Source organism: Polistes dominula, unplaced genomic scaffold (genome assembly GCF_049000335.1).
Source record: "Polistes dominula isolate Pdom_NZ unplaced genomic scaffold, Pdom_raw_medaka contig_32, whole genome shotgun sequence".
NCBI lineage: Eukaryota > Metazoa > Arthropoda > Insecta > Hymenoptera > Vespidae > Polistes > Polistes dominula.
In genome coordinates, this window is record NW_028300880.1 from 278,418 (window position 1) to 298,145 (window position 19,728).

General features: G+C 30.5%; 4 protein-coding genes and 1 long non-coding RNA gene across 20 annotated transcripts; 3 read left to right on the top strand and 2 right to left on the bottom strand.

Moving 5' to 3' along the window:
• The first annotated feature begins 13 nt into the window (after positions 1-13).
• Positions 14-4,450, top strand: LOC107069766 (prion-like-(Q/N-rich) domain-bearing protein 25). 8 transcript variants are annotated; one of them, XM_015327339.2, is made up of 9 exons: positions 268-346; positions 1,510-2,188; positions 2,323-2,451; positions 3,184-3,324; positions 3,407-3,535; positions 3,612-3,869; positions 3,945-4,040; positions 4,112-4,183; positions 4,253-4,450. In XM_015327339.2, the coding sequence occupies exons 2-9, from the start codon at positions 2,074-2,076 to the stop codon at positions 4,339-4,341; spliced, it is 1,029 nt and encodes a 342-aa protein (XP_015182825.2). In that variant the 5' UTR covers positions 268-346; positions 1,510-2,073; the 3' UTR covers positions 4,342-4,450. The 8 variants fall into 8 exon arrangements, with proteins under 8 accessions (XP_015182820.2, XP_015182825.2, XP_089032020.1 ...); XM_089175894.1 differs by having other exon boundaries at positions 1,820-2,188; XM_015327342.2 differs by having other exon boundaries at positions 290-346; positions 1,626-2,188.
• A 27-nt stretch (positions 4,451-4,477) lies between these two features.
• LOC107069763 (glucose dehydrogenase [FAD, quinone]) lies at positions 4,478-12,284 on the bottom strand. Of its 4 annotated transcripts, none has more exons than XM_089175737.1 (6): positions 12,144-12,284; positions 6,416-7,140; positions 5,971-6,326; positions 5,622-5,909; positions 5,255-5,550; positions 4,478-5,172 (listed from the first exon to the last, which is right to left on the bottom strand). In XM_089175737.1, the coding sequence occupies exons 2-6, from the start codon at positions 6,985-6,987 to the stop codon at positions 4,825-4,827; spliced, it is 1,860 nt and encodes a 619-aa protein (XP_089031863.1). In that variant the 5' UTR covers positions 6,988-7,140; positions 12,144-12,284; the 3' UTR covers positions 4,478-4,824. The 4 variants fall into 4 exon arrangements, with proteins under 4 accessions (XP_089031863.1, XP_089031859.1, XP_015182812.2 ...); XM_089175733.1 differs by having other exon boundaries at positions 12,132-12,275; XM_015327326.2 differs by lacking the exon at positions 12,144-12,284 and adding an exon at positions 9,381-9,517.
• On the top strand, positions 8,826-18,050 carry Ctns (lysosomal cystine transporter cystinosin). Of its 4 annotated transcripts, XM_015327329.2 has the most exons (10): positions 9,209-9,270; positions 9,488-9,560; positions 12,263-12,313; positions 12,406-12,490; positions 12,722-12,901; positions 13,610-13,850; positions 13,940-14,059; positions 14,145-14,433; positions 14,545-14,647; positions 17,009-18,050. In XM_015327329.2, exons 3-10 carry the CDS (start codon positions 12,274-12,276, stop codon positions 17,097-17,099), a joined length of 1,149 nt encoding a protein of 382 aa, XP_015182815.1. In that variant the 5' UTR covers positions 9,209-9,270; positions 9,488-9,560; positions 12,263-12,273; the 3' UTR covers positions 17,100-18,050. The 4 variants fall into 4 exon arrangements, with proteins under 4 accessions (XP_015182817.1, XP_015182815.1, XP_089031993.1 ...); XM_015327331.2 differs by lacking the exon at positions 9,488-9,560 and having other exon boundaries at positions 8,826-9,270; XM_089175867.1 differs by lacking the exons at positions 9,209-9,270; positions 9,488-9,560 and adding an exon at positions 11,609-12,037 and having other exon boundaries at positions 15,226-17,091.
• LOC107069770 (uncharacterized) lies at positions 12,980-18,318 on the bottom strand. 2 transcript variants are annotated; one of them, XR_001476155.2, is made up of 3 exons: positions 18,184-18,318; positions 13,110-13,277; positions 12,980-13,043 (listed from the first exon to the last, which is right to left on the bottom strand). It is a non-coding gene; the product is annotated as an uncharacterized LOC107069770 (long non-coding RNA). The 2 variants fall into 2 exon arrangements; XR_016177770.1 differs by having other exon boundaries at positions 18,085-18,202.
• Positions 18,319-18,322: 4 nt separating this feature from the next.
• mRpL55 (mitochondrial ribosomal protein L55) lies at positions 18,323-19,182 on the top strand. 2 transcript variants are annotated; one of them, XM_015327347.2, is made up of 2 exons: positions 18,323-18,474; positions 18,742-19,182. In XM_015327347.2, exon 2 carries the CDS (start codon positions 18,743-18,745, stop codon positions 19,076-19,078), a length of 336 nt encoding a protein of 111 aa, XP_015182833.2. In that variant the 5' UTR covers positions 18,323-18,474; position 18,742; the 3' UTR covers positions 19,079-19,182. The 2 variants fall into 2 exon arrangements, with proteins under 2 accessions (XP_015182833.2, XP_089032107.1); XM_089175981.1 differs by lacking the exon at positions 18,323-18,474 and adding an exon at positions 18,505-18,650.
• Positions 19,183-19,728: the final 546 nt, after the last annotated feature.

The window sequence follows — 19,728 nt, forward strand, 5'->3', positions numbered from 1 at the left end:
GTAGAATGATTGAAAAATCGTACAGCTTCGTTTGTTATCTTTAGCTTCTATCTAACGATTAGATAAGATAAATTAAACAAGATATTAATGAAGAATCGTAGCTAAAGAGTGTTCGTTTAAAAAGTTATGAGAAGATAAAGTACGAAAAATTCACTAATTTCGTCGAGGATTATTCAAGAGAACGAAGAAATGAAAAGGTTGAAGTGTTCGTCGTTGTTGAACGGGGGTGGAGAGTGGAAAAAATGGTGGTGCAAGCCGATTCGAGCGCCGACAGTGTTTCTATGTTTCCTCGCTCAAACATCAGTCGTCCTCGCGCACGGACAGCATCAACATCTTTTGCAAAGAAGTGAGTTTTTTTTTAACAAACGTGATTTATAAATTATCATTTTCCCTTTTATTTTTTTTCATTGTTTTTTTTTTTATCCCCCCCCTCCCCCCTTGTCACTATTATTATTCTACCTTTCATTTTTATTCTATTTTTTAGTTGTTGTTTTTGTTTATTTGCAAGTGTCAGATCCACGTTGATAGATCGTCAATAATACTTTGATCTTTGATTGAGTGAAATCATTTTTTTCCTTTGTTTTTTTTTTTTTTTTTTTTGTAAAACCTTTTCCCAATGGATTGATAGGTATAATTATCAAGTACTTTAATTGATTCTCATTTTTTCCTGCCGATAATTGGTAAGATATTTCTATTGCTCGTTTAGCAACGTGAAATTATATCGATTAACATTTGTTCGAGGTCGTGAAGGAATTATCGATCCGAAAGGTTGTTGTAAGACGAAACTTTGCACCGGGTTCCCCACCGTCCCTGGCAACTGGCTATTAATTTCACCATTTCTTGCCGTTAGTTTAGTTCTCTAACTATTTTAACAAAAACTTTCATTCTTTAAGTATATTTTTATATTTATATGAAGTTAGATTAATGTGTTGTGTAGAAAAGAACTCGTTAAAGGATCATTGTATTCTGTTTCGCGACCCAGTAATCCATTCTTCTTCTTCTTCTTCTTCTCCTTCTTCTTATTTTTCACGAAGAATCGTGAAAAGGTTGTGTGTTGCAAAAGGAGAAGAATAAGAAGAAGAAGGCCGGATTCACGCTGTTGATTCTTTACCGGTTAGCTGAACCTTTCCAACGTAAGAATAAAAGTCTCGTGTGTGTAATTAGTTAAGTAGAATAATCCACAGAATACTTGTTTTTCTATTTGCAATGAGTTTAGAAAGGGAAAATGGAGATGCAACTATTTCATACTACGTTTAACTATATTAGTATTTTTCTATTAAGATAGATTTATCCGATACAATGACGTAACCACTAGACTTACAGTCTTCGTTTTTCCATTCCATTTTTTACGTAAACATTACCGAGTATTTTAATTCGTTTAATGACTAAGAACATTAAAGTAAACAATATGTGTTAAACTTAACATAATTTCCTTAATAGTATAAGCCATTAAATAATAATTACAAATATAGTTGTAGTTAGTTCAGTCATGCGTGTTTAAATATGCAGATATGTTCGTTTGTGTTGGAGAAATAGACCGTCCGTCATGGATGATTAACGGTGTAGAAACAATCACGTTATCATATACTATTTAATTATTTTTAAAAAGACTTTTCAATGGTTAGTTGCATCAGCTTGAACATGACGTGTCCATCTCTTTTGGAAGAGGAAAATCAAAGTAATTGAACGCGTGTGTAAATATGAGGAAGAAAATCAGGGCTTAAGGTGTGCGTGTGTGTGCGTGTGTGTTAGGCATCGAACAAAGCACATAATCGTGTTGCGCAAGCGATCGAAACAATAAGAGTATCATCCATTGAAGGATTGGCCTTCGGAGAACGACGAGAGGAAGAAAAAAAAAACGTCAGATAGATAGAGAAGTTGCTGTTGTTGTTGTTGTTGTTGTTGTTCGGATGTACGATCGTGAAAGAGGTGGAGTTGTCGAAGCAAAAGGAGGAAGAGGAGGAGGAGGAGGAGGAGAAGAAGAAGAAGGGCAACAGTGTCGATGGAACAACCTTCGAAAAAGGACGAAGACGAGGAGGAGAAGAAGAAGACAAGATTTGTAACATCTCGAGGATGGTGATCGGTGGTATCACGAGATTCCTCGTTCTCGTGCCCGTCACCGTCTGTGCCAGCATTTCTTTACCCTTAGAGGATTACCCTAAATGCAACGATCGCAGATCTCCACCTCGTACGTAACCATCCATCATCCTCCAGGGACACCACCGATTATTCTATTCTATTACTTTTCATATTTATTATCATACTTTCTCTTCTAATTGAATTAATTTTGTATTTATAGAAATATAATGATATATTTTACAGAGACCCTAGCGATATGTCGTTACGACTCGGATTGCATGGAAAATGCTTACTGTTGGAATCAGAAAGCTTGCTATTGCAAAGACGGATACGTCGTTTACAGGAACAACAGCAATTACCATTGCTTGAAAGGTATCAAAACGTTCCCACGTTAAGACTATTTACATATTTCATTGTTCACAAAGTTAAACTTGTGAGAAAAATAACTGGGGAGATTTTTCCAAGATCATTTCTTTCGATTAAAGTCATCAAGTTGGGATTTGAAATGATACTAAAGTTGTAGGGCAGAGTTAAAACGTTCTAGTACGAATGTAAGATTTTGATGATTAATCGTCTTCTACTGGAGCGTTGCACGAAACGGTGTCGGCGACCTCTAAGGTGCAACGAGTTCTTCTCTTCCATCCTACCGAACCTTCCCTATTCCTTTTTCTACCAGTCCCTTTCTCACGGTTTCTCTCCCGCGACTCACTCGGAGCGTATCGTCGTTCGTCGTGCTCACCGATCCAACTAAACTCTAACACAACCAAACAATGAGACACGGACAAATCTTCTATATATATATATATTCGAATAATATTGGATTGTCCGGAAAGTTTGTGCCAATCTTCAGTACGTGGTATACACTTTTTTGTTGTTGAAAAAACCTTACAAGTTTTGGAGAAATCAAATTTTCAAGTTACCCATAAAGAAAGGTTGTAAAATAGAATGCCACTTAGTATTAAATTATAATTAAATTGAAACTTCAATCTTTCGTCAAAATCGGCACGAACTTTTCCGAACATTCACCTATTGACCTAGTTTCCCTATACCATTTTTTAATATTATAATTCGTAGAATATTTTAAACATTTAATTTATTTTTTAGTGGCCAACAACATCGAGGATACCTGTATGGCCGATGTCCAATGTCACTTGACCTTTACCCTACATTCCGAGTGTCGTAATCAAGTTTGTCAGTGTTCTTCCACGGCACATTTCGTAAACGGCAGGTGTTACGAATCCATTGGTTAGTTTTTTTTTTTTTTACGATGAACAACCACAATTATTAAAGATATTACAAATAACAATTATTTTGTCAATTTTTGTAGGATTGGGTAGAATATGTCAAACGAATCATAACTGTTATGTCAAAGACAGTTATTGCGTGGGTGGTTATTGCATTTGCGATAGTAGTCAACATTCTAATCCTGAGAGAACAAAATGTATCAATAATGCTTGTAAGTATTTGCATTAAACTACTTGGAACGTGAACATTACCTTTGTATTTAATATATTTTGTGATCGGTTGAATAGATTTAGGTGACAAATGCGAACAGGATTACGAGTGCGTATCGGAGAACACTAGGTGTATGGAAGTATGCAAGTGTAAAGTCGATTATGTACTTTCTGAGGATGGTACGCGATGTTTGAAGGCAGCCAACTCTGTTGGTGAAGGTTGCCAAGAAGATTTGCAGTGTCAGGAATTTTTACAGAACACCATCTGTCAGGAAAACGTTTGTACGTGCGTGGACAATTATCATCGTCGTGGTCCTGTCTGTATCAGAGATGTTGGTTAGTTTTGTTGCTACGATTAGAAGATTTTGTCAATCTTATTGTTCTATTTATTTAATTGATCATTATTTTTAGGACTGGGTCAACGTTGCGTGTCCCACAACGAGTGTGTAACTCAAACCTACAAACATTCCAATTCAACCGAGTTGATGAAAGTTGATTGTTTAAATGGTACGATACGATACTTGATTTAACTCAAATTACATGCATAAGAAACTCTAATCATTTTTCTATTTTTTAAGATCGTTGTACTTGTGCAAAGGATTATATAATTTCTCAAGAACTGGACGATTGCATTCGATACAGCGAAAGTGGTAATTTGTTTGATTATTTATAGCATTTCTTTTTGTTAATTGTTTTCTAACAAATCATATTTTAAACAGGTGCTACCAGTTTGCAAGCTTATCTCTTCTCTCTGGTAATCTTTGTAAACTTATCTATCTGGATAATGGAAAAGATTACGGAATCGTAAAGTACCGAACCAAATAGTAAAACCACTGCAATGCAACATTTACCTTTCTAGATGATTATTTTAATTATATATATATATAGAAATATTTATATAAATATTTATTGAAATATTCCTTAACTTGATCGTGTAAATAAGGAAGAAAATTAGCGATAGATGTAGAATGTAACCAAAGACAACGGACGTGTTATACGCGTAGTATTTATTTTGTCAGGATTTTAAATAGAATTTTTATATTATTTAACCCTTTCGTGTTAGGGCATGAACGAAACTGTTTGTAGGTTTTTAGTAACGAAAGGAAACAGTAAGGGATAAAACAAGATGATTCATGGAAATAAAAATGAAAATGAAGAAAAAAATCATTCTCACCACTTACCATCCACATAATATAAAATATTACCACAAATATTACCATACCAATATAATAATATTATTTTTGTAATATTAACTCAGTATGATTAATAAAAAGAAAAAAGAAATGAATTTCTAATTTGATTTCCAATCTTCTTTGATCATATCACTCGCTTTTTCAGCAATCATGTAAGCTGCAGCAGCTAAATGACCACTGACTATAGTTGGTATTATACTGTTGTCAACAACTCTCAACGATTTAATACCATATACTTTCAATCGAGGATCAACCACCCCTGATTTATCTCTGGGACTCATTTTACACGTTCCAACGTAATGCCATAATGTTCCAGCAGTGTGTCGTATTAAACAAGCTAAGAAAGAATCTGACAAATATTCCGTATGGTCGCATCCGGGAAATTTCACGGGTACCATGGTGATGTTGTAACGTTGAAATGATTTCGTTGAAGATAATTCGATCATCTGTTATTCAACAAATATTCAACAAATATTCAACAATAATTAATAAAATATTTGTGATTGAAAAAAAAAAAAAGAAAAATACCTTTTTGATTATGTCGATAAAGGTTTTCATGTCATCTTCGTGATCAAGATAATTGGTATCAATGATAGGATCATCCATGGGATCGGAACTTTTTAAACTAACTCTTCCACGACTTTTAGGATGCATCAGTACTGGAAAAATGGAAAAACTGTTCATCCCTACGTACTTGGCAAAAACACTTTCATAAAATTCATCGTCAAATGAAAGAACTGTTTTGAAAATTTGAGATCCTGTGCCAACGAAACCCCCTAATGCCATAAGTAGCTCGCCGTCTCGTCTCTCATGGATATTCTCTTCTGTATTCATTGAAAATATATTTATTATAACAAAGTATTTAGTATTTTACAAATTATTATCAAATTTATACCTTTTGTACCGTTGTTGTTATCTTTCGTTGATATGAAACCAAGACATTCGGTTAGACCAGGTACAGTCAATGGGCCAGTTCCTTTGAGTAGATAATTTAAAATATTGTCGAAACTTAATATGTTGATAACAGGTTCCTTTAAAATAAAATTAAAAATTGTCATGACCAAATGATCATGAAAATTAAATCCTACGGGAAGATCTTCAATCGTGTTGATATTGAAAGAACTTAAATGATCCTTTGGTCCAATACCGGACAGCATCAACAATCTCGGTGAATTTATGGCACCTGTTTCATTCACTTTGATTACTTTCGATGAACTTTTTTTATTATTATTTTAATTACGTACCAGCACTTAGGATGACTTCTTTGCTAGCTCTAACAAAATAATCTTTCCCATTTCTAACAAAATGAACACCTACAGCTGTTTTGGTTTTTTCATCGATAACTATTTTTGTCACCGTTGAAGATTTGTACAGGTAGAAATTTGGGCGTTTTTTGATCGATCTGAGGAACGCTTTACTGGCATCCAATCTATGTCCATTTCGTATGGTAGCTTCAGTTATGGCAAATCCAATGTTCGCGTCGGAATTGTACTCGATTATTTTGTATCCCAATTCTTTGGTGGCATTAAAAAATATATCTTTAATCGGTGATGAATAGGAAGCATAGTTAACGTCCAAGTATCCTTCGTAACCATGAAATCTAATGGAAATCGTGTTGTGTTATTTCGATGACTTGACAATATTTTCTCTTAACGTGTATTACACAAAACAAAGAAATACTACAAATACCTTTCGGTTGTATCGGGTATTTTGCAATTTTCCGATTTCTTAAAGTACGGAAGAACGTCATCGTAATTCCATCCAGGATTTCCAAGAGCTGCCCAATCATTGAAATCCTGTGGCTCACCTCTCACATAAGCCATAAAATTGATGGTGGTAGAACCACCAACAGCTTTACCCACTCCTAGTGTACAACGTTTATTTTTGTATGATAAACAATGACCATTGCTTTCAGTCATTGGTTTTGATGGTTGGTCAAAATATGTACGAATAGAATTGGTCAATGATGCAGCTGGTGCTGCAGCTGGTACATCCGATAAAATTGTCTCTTCTTCACCAGTTTCCAACAATAATATTTTCCAATTTGGATTTTCTGTTAATCTGTTGGCTACCACTGATCCTGCTGTACCAGCACCGATTATTATGAAATCGTATTTCTTTAAAATTGGTCTATTCTCGTTGAAATGATTTATCGTTATGAAATCCCATAATGTTGATGACAAAATATTCAATCCATTCGTTGTTATTGGCACAAATATTGCCAATGAAATGAACAATGTATTGACAAAATGTAGTTTCATTTTTAATATTATAAACTCGTACGACGTATCAATTTATACTAAATTTCACCTCGAGTTAATTGTCTTCCTTCCATTTATCGTTTTTTATAGATAATAGTTTTATATAGATAAAACTAATTTACTTATAATTATTTATTTTTATTATATTTATCTCTGAAAATGTAGAAAAAAAGTCATTTACAGTATATATATATATATATATCTGTTATGAAGAAACCTTAACTTGCGTTTTTCATATGAAACGATAGTGATGTTAATTACATCGATTAACGTAACTCGTATTTTTGTTTTTATACTTTTTCTTTTGTTTTGGGATTATTCTTGAGCATGATAAGTAAAAAGGAAGAAGATTCTACGAATATAATTTTATCTATCGTTAACTAGAATCTAGAAAATATGTTACGATATCAATCGTAATCTACTTGAAATGAAATTATAGATTGTAAAACAATGGTAAGTAATCGATTGATTTGTGATTATACTCATTGAATTTTGTCGAGTCATTTTATCGTATTACCTTTTTAATTCAACTATAAAAATAGTTGTTACAAAAAAAACTACGATGGCTGCGTATTACAATTGTTACGAGTCTTGTTTCAAACTAAATGTAACTTAGTGTCAAATTGTTTAAATACTTTTTCATTATCTATGTACGCTGTATATAATTATTTTTTAAATACACACACACACACACATATATATATATATACAATTGTATATATAAAAGATTAATACTTTAATAATTAGTAAAAACAAATTAACAACACGTGTATGAATCTTGAAAGTATAAAGAATTCTTTTTTGGTATATTCTCTTCTTGGAAATGTTGGTTATTTCTTTCGTAATTTTTCATTTTATTAAAACAAGTCTCGGAAGGTACCATGGTCATTTGTAACGATACGTATCTCGAGCAAAAAGCAAAAAAAAAAAAACGAAGAAGAAATACTCAAAGAATTGTCTTTTCCAAGTAAAAAAAAAAAATAAATCATGATGAATAGTTTAGTTTAAAAAGAAATGAAGTTTTAGGGCCCCGGAGAGTCACTTTCTTGATATTCATCGGTAAAAATAATATACATTTCTATGTATTTCTTTATTTTCTTGACTAACTGAGTAACAACTAATTACAATCCATTGATCTTTTTGATCTCCCGCATGACTCGACTCTAAAAGCCCATGAAGAAGAGAGTCTGAACGATGTTTCTCGTACTCGTAGATCGATTAGCGTGACTCGCATAAAATTTCTTGACCGTTCTTGGTATGATTAACCGACACAAGGAGAACAGAGAGGGGAAGGTGGTAGTGGGAGGGGAAGATTAAACAAAAAAAAAATGTATCTTCTCGTCTATCGCTAAATAGGATCGATCGTACACTCTGTAATACTTAAAATAGAATCTTGAATTCTGATGCGGTGATAAATCTAGGACGATACGGTTTTTTGCAGTTGATGATGCAATCAATATTTTAAGTATGACAACTCCACTTGAGTGGACCCACCACCACCACCACCATTGACAAATAAATTCAATATTTCAATGTAATCATCAAATATTAATCAACAATCTCGTGTTATAATTAAAACATTTTCTGCTAATCTAATTTGAAATCTGTCGAGTTATCGAAAAGTTGATTGAAGGTGATTAGTAAATGAGAAAAATGATTTTTATCGAATAAAAGAAAGTTCGTGTATGACTGATGAGAAATGTTATATGATAGGAAGGGGTGTTGAAAGAAGAGGAAAAAGTAAGATTTGCCAGAGGGAGGGGAATTACTCTCCTCTTTCTCGTAGAACGATTGAAATTGATATATACGAGGAGCTCGTGGTCGTACAAGTCACTAGGAATCTTGACTTTGCCGATGTAACCACGTTCTCTGTTATATATATAGAAAGATATTGCATTTATCTTTTTAATCTATTTAAAGGTGTAGAGTTAAAAGATATCGCTTTGTACTTGTTCATTCTCAATCTTATCGTCAACTAGTTAAATACTCTAACACGCGTTTTCTAATAATTAGTGCTTAAAACAAAAAACAAAAACAAAAAACAAAGGAATATAATCGAAAAATTATTCAATTGAGTGATTGAAGGATAAAAAGAAAATTGGATAAAAGATTAAAATGCGAAAAATAATAAATGGGATAGGATACCATCGGCAAACTAGATTGTTGGAAATCATCTGAATACGCTGGTGCAAGGAAGTTTTTGGTTTTCCTCAATGAAATCTGACGAAAGTGTGAATCACTGGATTGTTTTAATACTCAACAAGAATCTAGGATAACTTGAAGGTAAGACAAAAAACAAAAATGAATGGACATTTATTATATCTGTTAGGTAATTACTGATAATAGTTTATAGCTTTTTTTTTTTCTTCTTTTTTTATAGTTCATTTACTCACAGCTTTTGAAGTCTCGAGTAATTTAGTTGAGTGCAGTTGCATAAATAAACGTGTTCAGAGTTTCACAAGGAACACGTTTTCCTTTAATCGTGTTTTTGTCTTTACAGGAAGAATCCAAACTAGCCAAGTTCCTTAAGAAGATTGTAATACTTTCTAAACCTTAAATTCAAGCTCAAATATGTGAGTAAGCAATATACGTATAAATAGAAAGAAAAAAAAGAGAAAAAAAAAACCAAAATTAATATCACGATCGTTAATTAATAATTTAATTGAAAAGTTAAAAATTAATGAAATCTAAACGTTCTTACTTTACGAACAAATCGTTGAATTTGATAGAAATGATATTACCGTCAAATTTATACGGTTTATATATCTGCGTAGATAAAAAAAGTTTACGTAATATTAAAATAAGACGAAAATTTGTTTAATAAAACCGAAACGCTCGCTCGCTCGCGCGCGCCTTATCTGACGGAAGGATTCATTTGGACAAATAATTATAGCCCAAAGAAAAAGCTACTTTGGTAAAAGAAAAAGAAAATGTGACAAATGAAAAAGTGAATAATAAGAAATATGACTTCAATTGAAAGATTTATGACGTGCGTGTCACGTGTAATCATATAAATGACCGTGAAAACAGACATTATCGTATGCTAATCAATTTCCACGTGTTTAATTTTTTATCAATAACCGATATGAAATATTCGAACTAGTCATTTGAATATATTTCCTTTTCTAAAAGGCTAGTAGTATGCTTTTAAGATATCATAATAATGCAATTATTTTAACGTAAATGTTGAGAATAAATAGTTGCATTTTAGTGAACAATTGGGAAAGATAAAAACGCGTTATCGACTTTTATTAAAAGTGCAAAAATATTCGCAGGTAGAATTATACAATTGTTGCAAATATATTCGGCACCGTATTTTTTTTGCCATTTTTTTTTTGTTTTAATGCAAATGATAAGACTAATGAATATACTTATCGGAGTATTTTTTATTTGTTGTTGTTGTTGTTTATCGGTTGTGTACGATAGACAATAACATTTTTGTTTTAATGCAAATGTCTTCATTAATTATTTTTCAAAAAAAAAAAAAAAAAAAGAAAAAAGACAAAAAGGGACAATATGATACCATAATTAATCGTAAGATCGTTACGATACTTTTCATATTTATTTTGATTCATCGTAACGCGCGTTATCTATTATCCTTCTCGAGTTTATCTCGGCAGCCCTCTTTGATAAATCACAGAACAAATTTTCTACTAATCACGATGGAATTTCACCAAGACTTGACCCACTAAATTTGACAGAGTTAGAATCATGTATATATCTTCCTAGTCTTTTTCTATCGTTAAAACGAATAATAATGCTGACTGAAGGCCAATGATATTTTTATTTGTTCATCAGATATGAGGAAATAGTTGTTGGCAAGTGAACGAGTCTCATCATTCGTTGCAATTTCATATCTTTCTTGCATTTCATACGATGATAATCAAACAATAACGTCAGACATAACGCATCAACTTACCATTGTTCTATTTTTCCATTGAAAAGCATTGAATAATATCCAGACAATGCATTTAACATTTGCGTTTACATTGTCAATCGATTTTTTCTTAAGGGGGGAATTACTTTTTTTTCTAAATATTCAAAATGTTATCAAAAATACAACAGCAACAGCAACAAAATATATTCCACGCATACGAAGAATGATACAATCTCGAAAGACTTGGAAGAAGATATTTTGTCTCTTATCTTGACAATTATTTTCAGTTTAAATAACGAATTACACAGATATTCGTCCAATTAGTTTAAAGTATATTGTCTAGTAAAACGATGAATGTCTTGTCTTGTCTTGTCTTGTCTTGTCTTGTCTTGTCTTGTAGGAAAATTAATTGCTTCAATCGTTTCAATAATCGTCCTTTAGAGTTCTTTCTCTTCAACAATCTTTTATAGGGTCAAACAATTGGCAAGAAATAAGAAAGAAAATGATTGGCATGTAAATTTTGTTCAATTATATCGTCGTTCGATTGGAAGGGGTATTACTCATGTAATGTATCCTAATCGGGTTTCAAATGTTTACATTTGTAATACAATACGTTAATTGCATCCCTTCTATTATCAAAAGTTTCGATTACAGAGCCCTCCCCCCACCCCCAGTTCTCCCAGTTGTTTCTTGCTAAAAGGTTTTTGAACTTGTTCATTAATGCGAACGTAGGATAATTATAAAATAGAAAAAGTATTCGTTATATATGTTGTATGCCCCCTATTGAAACTTCAAACAAACTCAAAAGTCTTTGCGCTTTTGAGGTTAAGTTCAACGCGTTTAATATCGACGATTCGTACGAGTTGTTTTTCTTTTTTTTTTTTTTCCCTGCTTTCAAATCAATTACGTGACGAAGAATATTTATTATTTTTTTTTTTTTGTTCAATGTGTATCACCACCGTAAGACAATCTTCTTCAACACCGTCGCAAAAACGTGCGATTGGTGTGAAGAAATTGATTGTTAAATCTAAATACATTTTGAAGGACATACACATACATTATTACTGCACAATTTATGCATTCATATCGAATATATCAAAACGTGGCTCGCGATTTCTTAATTTCACCAGTAAGCTTTGCGTTACGAGGTTAACCAAGCAACTTTCTCATGCGGTTTGTACAACGATGCATTTCTTTCTTGCCAAGTATCTTTTTTTCTCACATGTGTGTGTGTATATGTGTGTGTGCGTGAGATTATAAAACTTACATTGTGACATACATTTTTATATCAGATCGTTGAAATACTCCAAAATGCACAATAAACGAGTAGAATTATTTCTGTGCCAAGGATATATCGATTCAAATTGACCGTTACTGTTTTATTATTTTTTTTTTCAGAAATTGAAAAGATGGTTTCTCTGGTTTACTTCTTCTTTTTAACCTCGTTAGGTGAGTTTTTTCTTCTTCTTTTTTTTTATATTTAAATGAGACATTTAAATTCATAGGAATGTGTGTTTTGAAAAACTGAAACGTTTTTCTAGTTAGCGTATGGGCAGATTTCAACGTTTCTACACATGATCTTAAAGTAGGACTTAATCAAAGGAAATCTTTCAACGTATATTTAACGTATGTACACCTGTGTGTTTTTTTTTATTATTATTATTATTACATTTCTTATCGGTTGTAATTTTATTGCATAAGAAAATCACATTGTTATCCACCCCTTTTCCTATTATCTTTCTCCCTCTATTTTTAAACGAGATAGATAACGTTTTTAACACTTGATGATTAATCCTTTACTGCAGATATCTGAATAAACCATTTCATCTCTAATTGATTGACATTTTTATTTGACAGAAAACCCTTATCGCAAAATGTAAAAGTAATCATAGATATACAACACAAAGATTTAATATCCGTTGAGACACCTGAATTTGTGGCTACAACCGATAAATTGCAATATGAAATATTCGTCAAAGGTATTTCCGCTGGACATTCAACTCTCAGTTTAAATGTCACACCTTCGGATGTTACAGTGTACGTATAAAATAAAACATTAATTATCAAATTTGAATTAAGATTGCTGATAACCTAATGACAAATATTATTTCCTTCTTTCTTTTTTTTTCTTTTTTTCTTTTAACTCTTACATCATTGGCATCGTTTATGTAACACCATCCTGCAAATGATAATATTCATACAAATGTCATGTTATATTTGAAAATAATGACTTTTGAATACGTACCATTAGATAATGTTATTTGTTTCAATTCTGCCCAACAATCCATGCATTGTTTATTTGGTCTGACTAACAGAAGTTTTTTGAAAAGATTCCAATCGTTACATACTTCCCATTACCAGTATTCAACCGTAATTGTACAGATAGCCTTTTGACCTGACTTTGTCATCAAATCTGAAACATGAGATTCAGTCAGTCTATGTCCAGATTTGGTGCTGTGTGTGTGTACTCATTTTTCCTCAGTGTTCAAAATGTTCCTATAGTGTTTTACGTTTCAGTTTATACAAGTGTCTTTTTCATTAATATTTTTCTAATTAATTGTTCCAAGTAAAACGTTATCAAGCATTTCATGACACAATGACTGCTTATAAAATAATCATTATACCCGAGGATCAATTAAATACCCTTAATTTGAAGTAAATAACATTTGATCCCTTTTTTTTTGAAACAAATTATTTCATTTGATTTTCACATTTTATTGCATTTTGTTTTTTCTTTGTTTGCAGCTTTACAGATGCATTTGTTAGAGTGACAGTGGAAAAATCAGATACCATTTATCATTGTAGCGTTGTCGTAGGATGGATTTATTTTCTAGCATGGAGCGTAAGCTTTTATCCACAAATCTACAGCAATTACAAACGCCAAAGTGTTGTAGGCCTTAACTTTGATTATTTATCTTTAAATCTCGTTGGATTTATTATGTATGCGTTATTTAATTGTGGTCTTTTCTGGATACCAGAAATAGAGGTATGTTTTAACGAATTATTACACGTCACAATCAAGTTACACGTCTATGAATTTAATTAATTAATATTAATCTTCCTTTTTTTGTTTAGTTAGAATATTTTAATAGATATCCAAAAGGATTGAATCCTGTACAAGTAAACGATATATTTTTTTCTCTACATGCAGTATTCGCAACTGTGATAACTATCGTCCAATGTTTTATTTATGAGGTAATTATATGATCTAATAAAATCCCTTGAAAATAGTTTCCTTTGAAAATAATAATAATAATAATTGATTGTAATGAATTTTTAGACTGGTTCTCAAAGAGTTTCTACTACGGTGCGTATCGTTCACGCATTATTCGCTATATTTATATTTATTTCTATGTTACTTGCCGTCACAGCTGTGATAATGTGGCTGGACTTTTTGTATTACTGCAGTTACGTTAAATTATGTATAACACTTATCAAATACGTGCCACAAGCATTTTACAATTATCGAAGAAAGTCTACCGTTGGTTGGAGCATTGGAAATATATTTTTAGATTTTACCGGTGGTGTATTGTCAATGCTACAGATGATATTAAATGCTTATAATTATGGTAACAACAACAATTACATATTATAATCCTAATCCTAGATTTACATTTGATTTGTAATAAAATTTGACTGTCTAATTAAATGAATAATAATAATAATAATATTATTTGTAGACGACTGGGAAAGCATCTTTGGTGATCCAACGAAATTTGGACTTGGATTCTTCTCTGTAGCATTTGATATATTTTTCATTATACAACATTACGTTTTGTACAGGTATGATTTAACTTCTGAAATATTGGAATGATTGATTTTTCTCTTTTTAACATTTTATTATTCGTTCATATTTTTTAATACGAACATAACTCGACTAACAAAGTAATCAAGTGCATGTTGCATGTATTGGTATAAAAAAAAAAAAACAAAAACAAACATTTATCAGCATTCCCTGCTTAGATAATGATATCTTTGAAAGGCCATTTAAACATTTTTCTTTTTTTTTTATTACTTAGCAAATGCATGATTTTATTATCCAAATAACTCACTCTCGTAGAATGTAAATAAATAGTTTGAAGCTAAATTATTACCCAATAATTCGTTCGATTATTATTTATTTGTTTTTTTTACAACCTCTTTAACGCGTGAAAAACTTCAGCCTTGCTAATGCATTTTTCCTTTTGCATCGTTTCAATTATTATTCGAAATAAATTAGATAAATATGTGCTTATGTAAGTGCTCTGTTTAAACAAACAAGACATGCTTTCTTTTATTGCCAAATTTTGTCAATTTTTTTCCCCGTAATATTTTCCGTATATACGCAAGAGATAGGGAAAGGAAGAATTTTGATTTTACAGATTTATCAGTGAAAAAGAAATCGACCTGAATGGCAAAGTATAAGCGAGCATCTATCAACGGCATTACTATTTAATCTCATCAAACAAACACGTCCCATTATTATTTCAAATGAAATATTTCATGTGTAATTTTATATATTAACCATTTTCTAACCAATGGAAAATAATGCTTGAAACAAAAATAAGAAAATACGGATGATCATTTTGTTTTTGTTTTTTGAAATACGGTAGATAAATTATTATTTATTTATTGTTGCGTTAGTATTATTATAAACGTTTTAAACGTTTTCTATTTTTCATTATTAATTAATATTAATGTTAATATTATTATTATTATTATTATTATAAATACGTATTGATATTAACACAGTATTATATATCCGTCAATGTTAACGAAATTATTTAATAAGAGTTGTTGCTTTTTGGGAAAATGATTATTTTTTAAAAATATTTATGGTATATTTTGTCGCGTGATTATCGTCCCATAGAAATTAACCCATCGTCCCCTAGAAAATAGGATTTGTGCGACGACTCCTATATATGGGGGTCGGTTGTTGTTGGTTCATATGTGCGATTATCATTATTATTATTATTATTATCATTATTATTGTTATTATATACTTGATCATACTTGAAGAATTACGAAAAAGACTATTATTTAACTTTACTTAAGTTAGATTAGTAAAGGTTTGTTTTTTGTTTTTTTTAATTATTTCATGACGATTGTTACATTTTTATGCGCGTTTTTTTAATTAATTAATCTAATATTATATTTTTTGTTTTTTGTTATAATTTAACAAAGTTCTATTTTGTATATAATTATAGCAAAATAATTATAAATAAATATTGTATACGTATGTTACTCAATACTTCCCCCCTATTCATTCAAACTATTATTTAATTAAAAACAGAATTTTTTTTTATAAATGTATTTCATTGTTTTTACATAACAATTGTTTAAAAAAAAAAATCATCACTACGGAAATGTGTGTGTATATGTGCGTGTGTTTAATATTATGTGTGTGTGTGTTTTTTTTTATTTCCGTGATAAATGCATGCGGCATGTTTTTATTTTATTTATTAAGCATGCTTGTTTAAAGATTGATCATTTTATTGTGTAAGTAATTAGAAAATGATTAGGTCGAGTCATAAGTAACTTCCGTAGAATCTATTTTTTCGGAACAAACAAATTTTTGATATCACTGTATAGATGAGGATTCAGTTTAGTCTTCTGTCAACTTTTTTATGCAGTCAATGTTACATTTAACTGTTTTTCTTAACCACTGAAATGGAACTGTAAAAAGTACATATTCGACATGTAATGCTTGAAGAATTGAAATAAGGCAATAGCACTAAAGTGGCAACTGAAAAAATATGCAGCTTATACAGTGCAGAATTGATAACTGATAGGGCAGTCAGAAATTGCTTTGTACCGAGTGCAAGGACGTATTTCCGACTTTGACGAACCTTTTAAAGGTAATATTGGAACAAAATCCAAGAGATACGTTGAACAATTGCAAAGAGTGCAAAAAGAAAAAAAACACCATGAAAGGTGTCTTGCACTTGTCAGTCGCAGAAATGCCATTAAACGGAATTTATTTATGACTCGATCTAATATTTAGTAATATAGAATATTGTTGGAATAATTCATTTGAAATAAAAAAACAAATTGAACTTATATGATATATCATTAGAAAATAAAATGGTTGAAAAAGTAATAAAGGTTTTTTTTTGGTTTTTCTAAAGGAGATCAAAATTTGCTATAAAATTAATCTTTCCACAGGAACCGTAAAGACTACGTGGACATTCCTGGTGACTGTCATTGTGATATACAAGAAGGCAATTCTTCTTCATCAACCTGCACCAGTGCTTAATTCTCATATATTACATTTTTATATTATTATATATATATATCTATCTATATATATATATATATATATTTCTCTTATTTTTTAATAAATATTTATTTATGTATTAAGAAGAGCAGAAGCGCAAATCAAAAAAAAAGAAAAAAAAAACAAAGACTAGTAATCGCAATAAAAATTTAAGATCGGTTACAAATGAAAAAAAAAAAAAAAAAAAAAAAAACAAATAAAGTTAACAAAAAATGTCATGTGATAAAATTCAATTCCTAAAAAAAAGGTGCAATACTATTATTAATATTATTATTATTATTACTACGAAGAAAAGAAAAAGCTTTACGTAGCATTTGAAAAGTAATTGTCCAACATGAAAAGAGTTAGATAAAACCTTATAATAAAATAAGATTATGGTAGGTTATAGTTTAGTGTTTCTTTTTTTTTTTTTTTAGTATGGTGTGTGAGTTTTATGAATGATTGCGAGATGCGTTTTCTTTATAGAAGAATGAATGAGTTACACGAATTATAATAGTTCATTGAATTCATTCACGAATATATGAATTCATTGAACAAGCATCTAATTGTATTTCAAATTAAAATACATTTAACCTGGACATTTAACCTAATGCAAAAATACATTAAACCCTTTGCATCGGAGAAGTTTTCGATCATCACTTGATTTGATGGATGCAACAACTCGAGATGTTTTCTTTGATAAATGTACCAAAAATATATAAAATAATAAAATGTAAAAGTTGTCCCTCGAGTTAAAAGGGTTAATAATTATATTATAGTCTAATTAATAAATAAAAATTGAATAAACAGCAATTGTTGAAGCATCTTCCTTAAAATTCACCGTTAGACTGGTACGTTAACCTACGTGAAAGTTCGTTTATTTCAATGTTTTAGAAAGTTGCGAATGTGTGTAAACGATAATAATATTTCTAATAAAATTATTTTATTATTCCTGCGCAGTGATGATTTCGAGGGTAAAATTTACCTGTAATAAAAGAAAAGTGTATTAGAATATTAAAATAATTGTTAATTAATCGAAAGGAATGTGTATTGTTTAAAAACACCGTGTATATGATAAGAGTACCATCTTCCTTGGAATTCCCCTTCAGACTGGCATGTGTCGTCCTCTGTGTCAACTTTCTTTTATTTAATGTTGTTTATTTGACATTCCGAACATTGCGCATGTGTGCAACACCTAATAACAAATCAAACATTTTCTTTTAAAAATCGCGCGTAGAAATGATGCACATGATTTTTTTGAACTATCGATATCTCGAACGACTTAATCAACGCCGATTGGTCAAACTGAGAGATCACGTGATGTTTACAATTGCGCTGCTATCGATTACTGGATTTTCGTCGAATTAAAAAACAGGTAAACTTTTAAACGTGTTTACAAACTAATTTACTATTTTTTTTCTTTTTTTTTTTTTTATAAAAAATTGAACCCAGTTTGATAACAAATTTTCGTCCTATTTTAATATAATTCTCGTCTGAATTTAGTTTTGAATTTTTGGTTATCAAAGAACATAACCTCAACCTTAAAAAAATGTTAGAAATGCAATCATATACTTATCTTTTTATGAGGTTTTTTCCATGATATTATTGAATGGACATTTACAAATATTTTCTTATGTTGCAGAATGAATGCATCCTTATTTCTACGTGTTTCATCAAAGTTAAGACCGAGTTTAGGTAGAAACTTGAATTGTTGGACAGCAGCTATAACAAAAAAACACCAAAATGTTTATGTGAATACTTATCCCACTATTGTCGTTCTTCCCGATGGCAGTAGTTTAAACATTGAATATAACACACCAAGAAAAATAATTGTTCTTCCATTTAATATTGCTGAACTTTCAGAGGAAGAACAGAAAATTAAAATTGAAAATCGCAAACCAAAGACTAAGGTTACAATAATGGAAGAGATACAAGACGATTTTGATGGATTTAAATATGTTAATATGAAGAAGAGATAATTTACAATTATTTCTATGATTGTATATTTTATTTATTTGATGAAAAATAATGAATTTATGTAAAAAAGTACGACAAACGTTAAGAATATAATTATTTAATGATGTTTATCTCATTTCCTTTATTACATCAAATGTCATATAATTGCAATGCTGTGCATTTGTTTTCGTGTTCATAGAAATAAATGCAATGAAGTATTTACCGAATGACCTCGTACATATACATATATACATATATAAATGTACCTAATTCAAGTCCATGAAACGTTCATTGGAAAGTAAAAAATACCGATTCGAATTAATATTACGTAAAAAGTAGCTCAACAATATGTTAACAAAAAATACATTCTATTAGTTATATAATAATTAAAAGTTTCTTAATCTATTATGCATTATTATCTTATTTGACCTCCGATTATATTCTTTTTTCTCTTGCATAATAAAAATTTGTATATTGGTCGTTAATAATAATAATAATAAAAGTTGGAATCGATGAATTATCTTAGTTCGGTCGAACGAGTCAAGGATTAGAGTTGTTTTGATTGATATTTCGTAAATTAAAATGACCCTCACGGTATTTTTCTTTTCCCTTTCTTTTTTTTTTTTTTTTTTTTTTTTTAAGAAGATAGCCAAACAAAGATTGAAAACTTTCT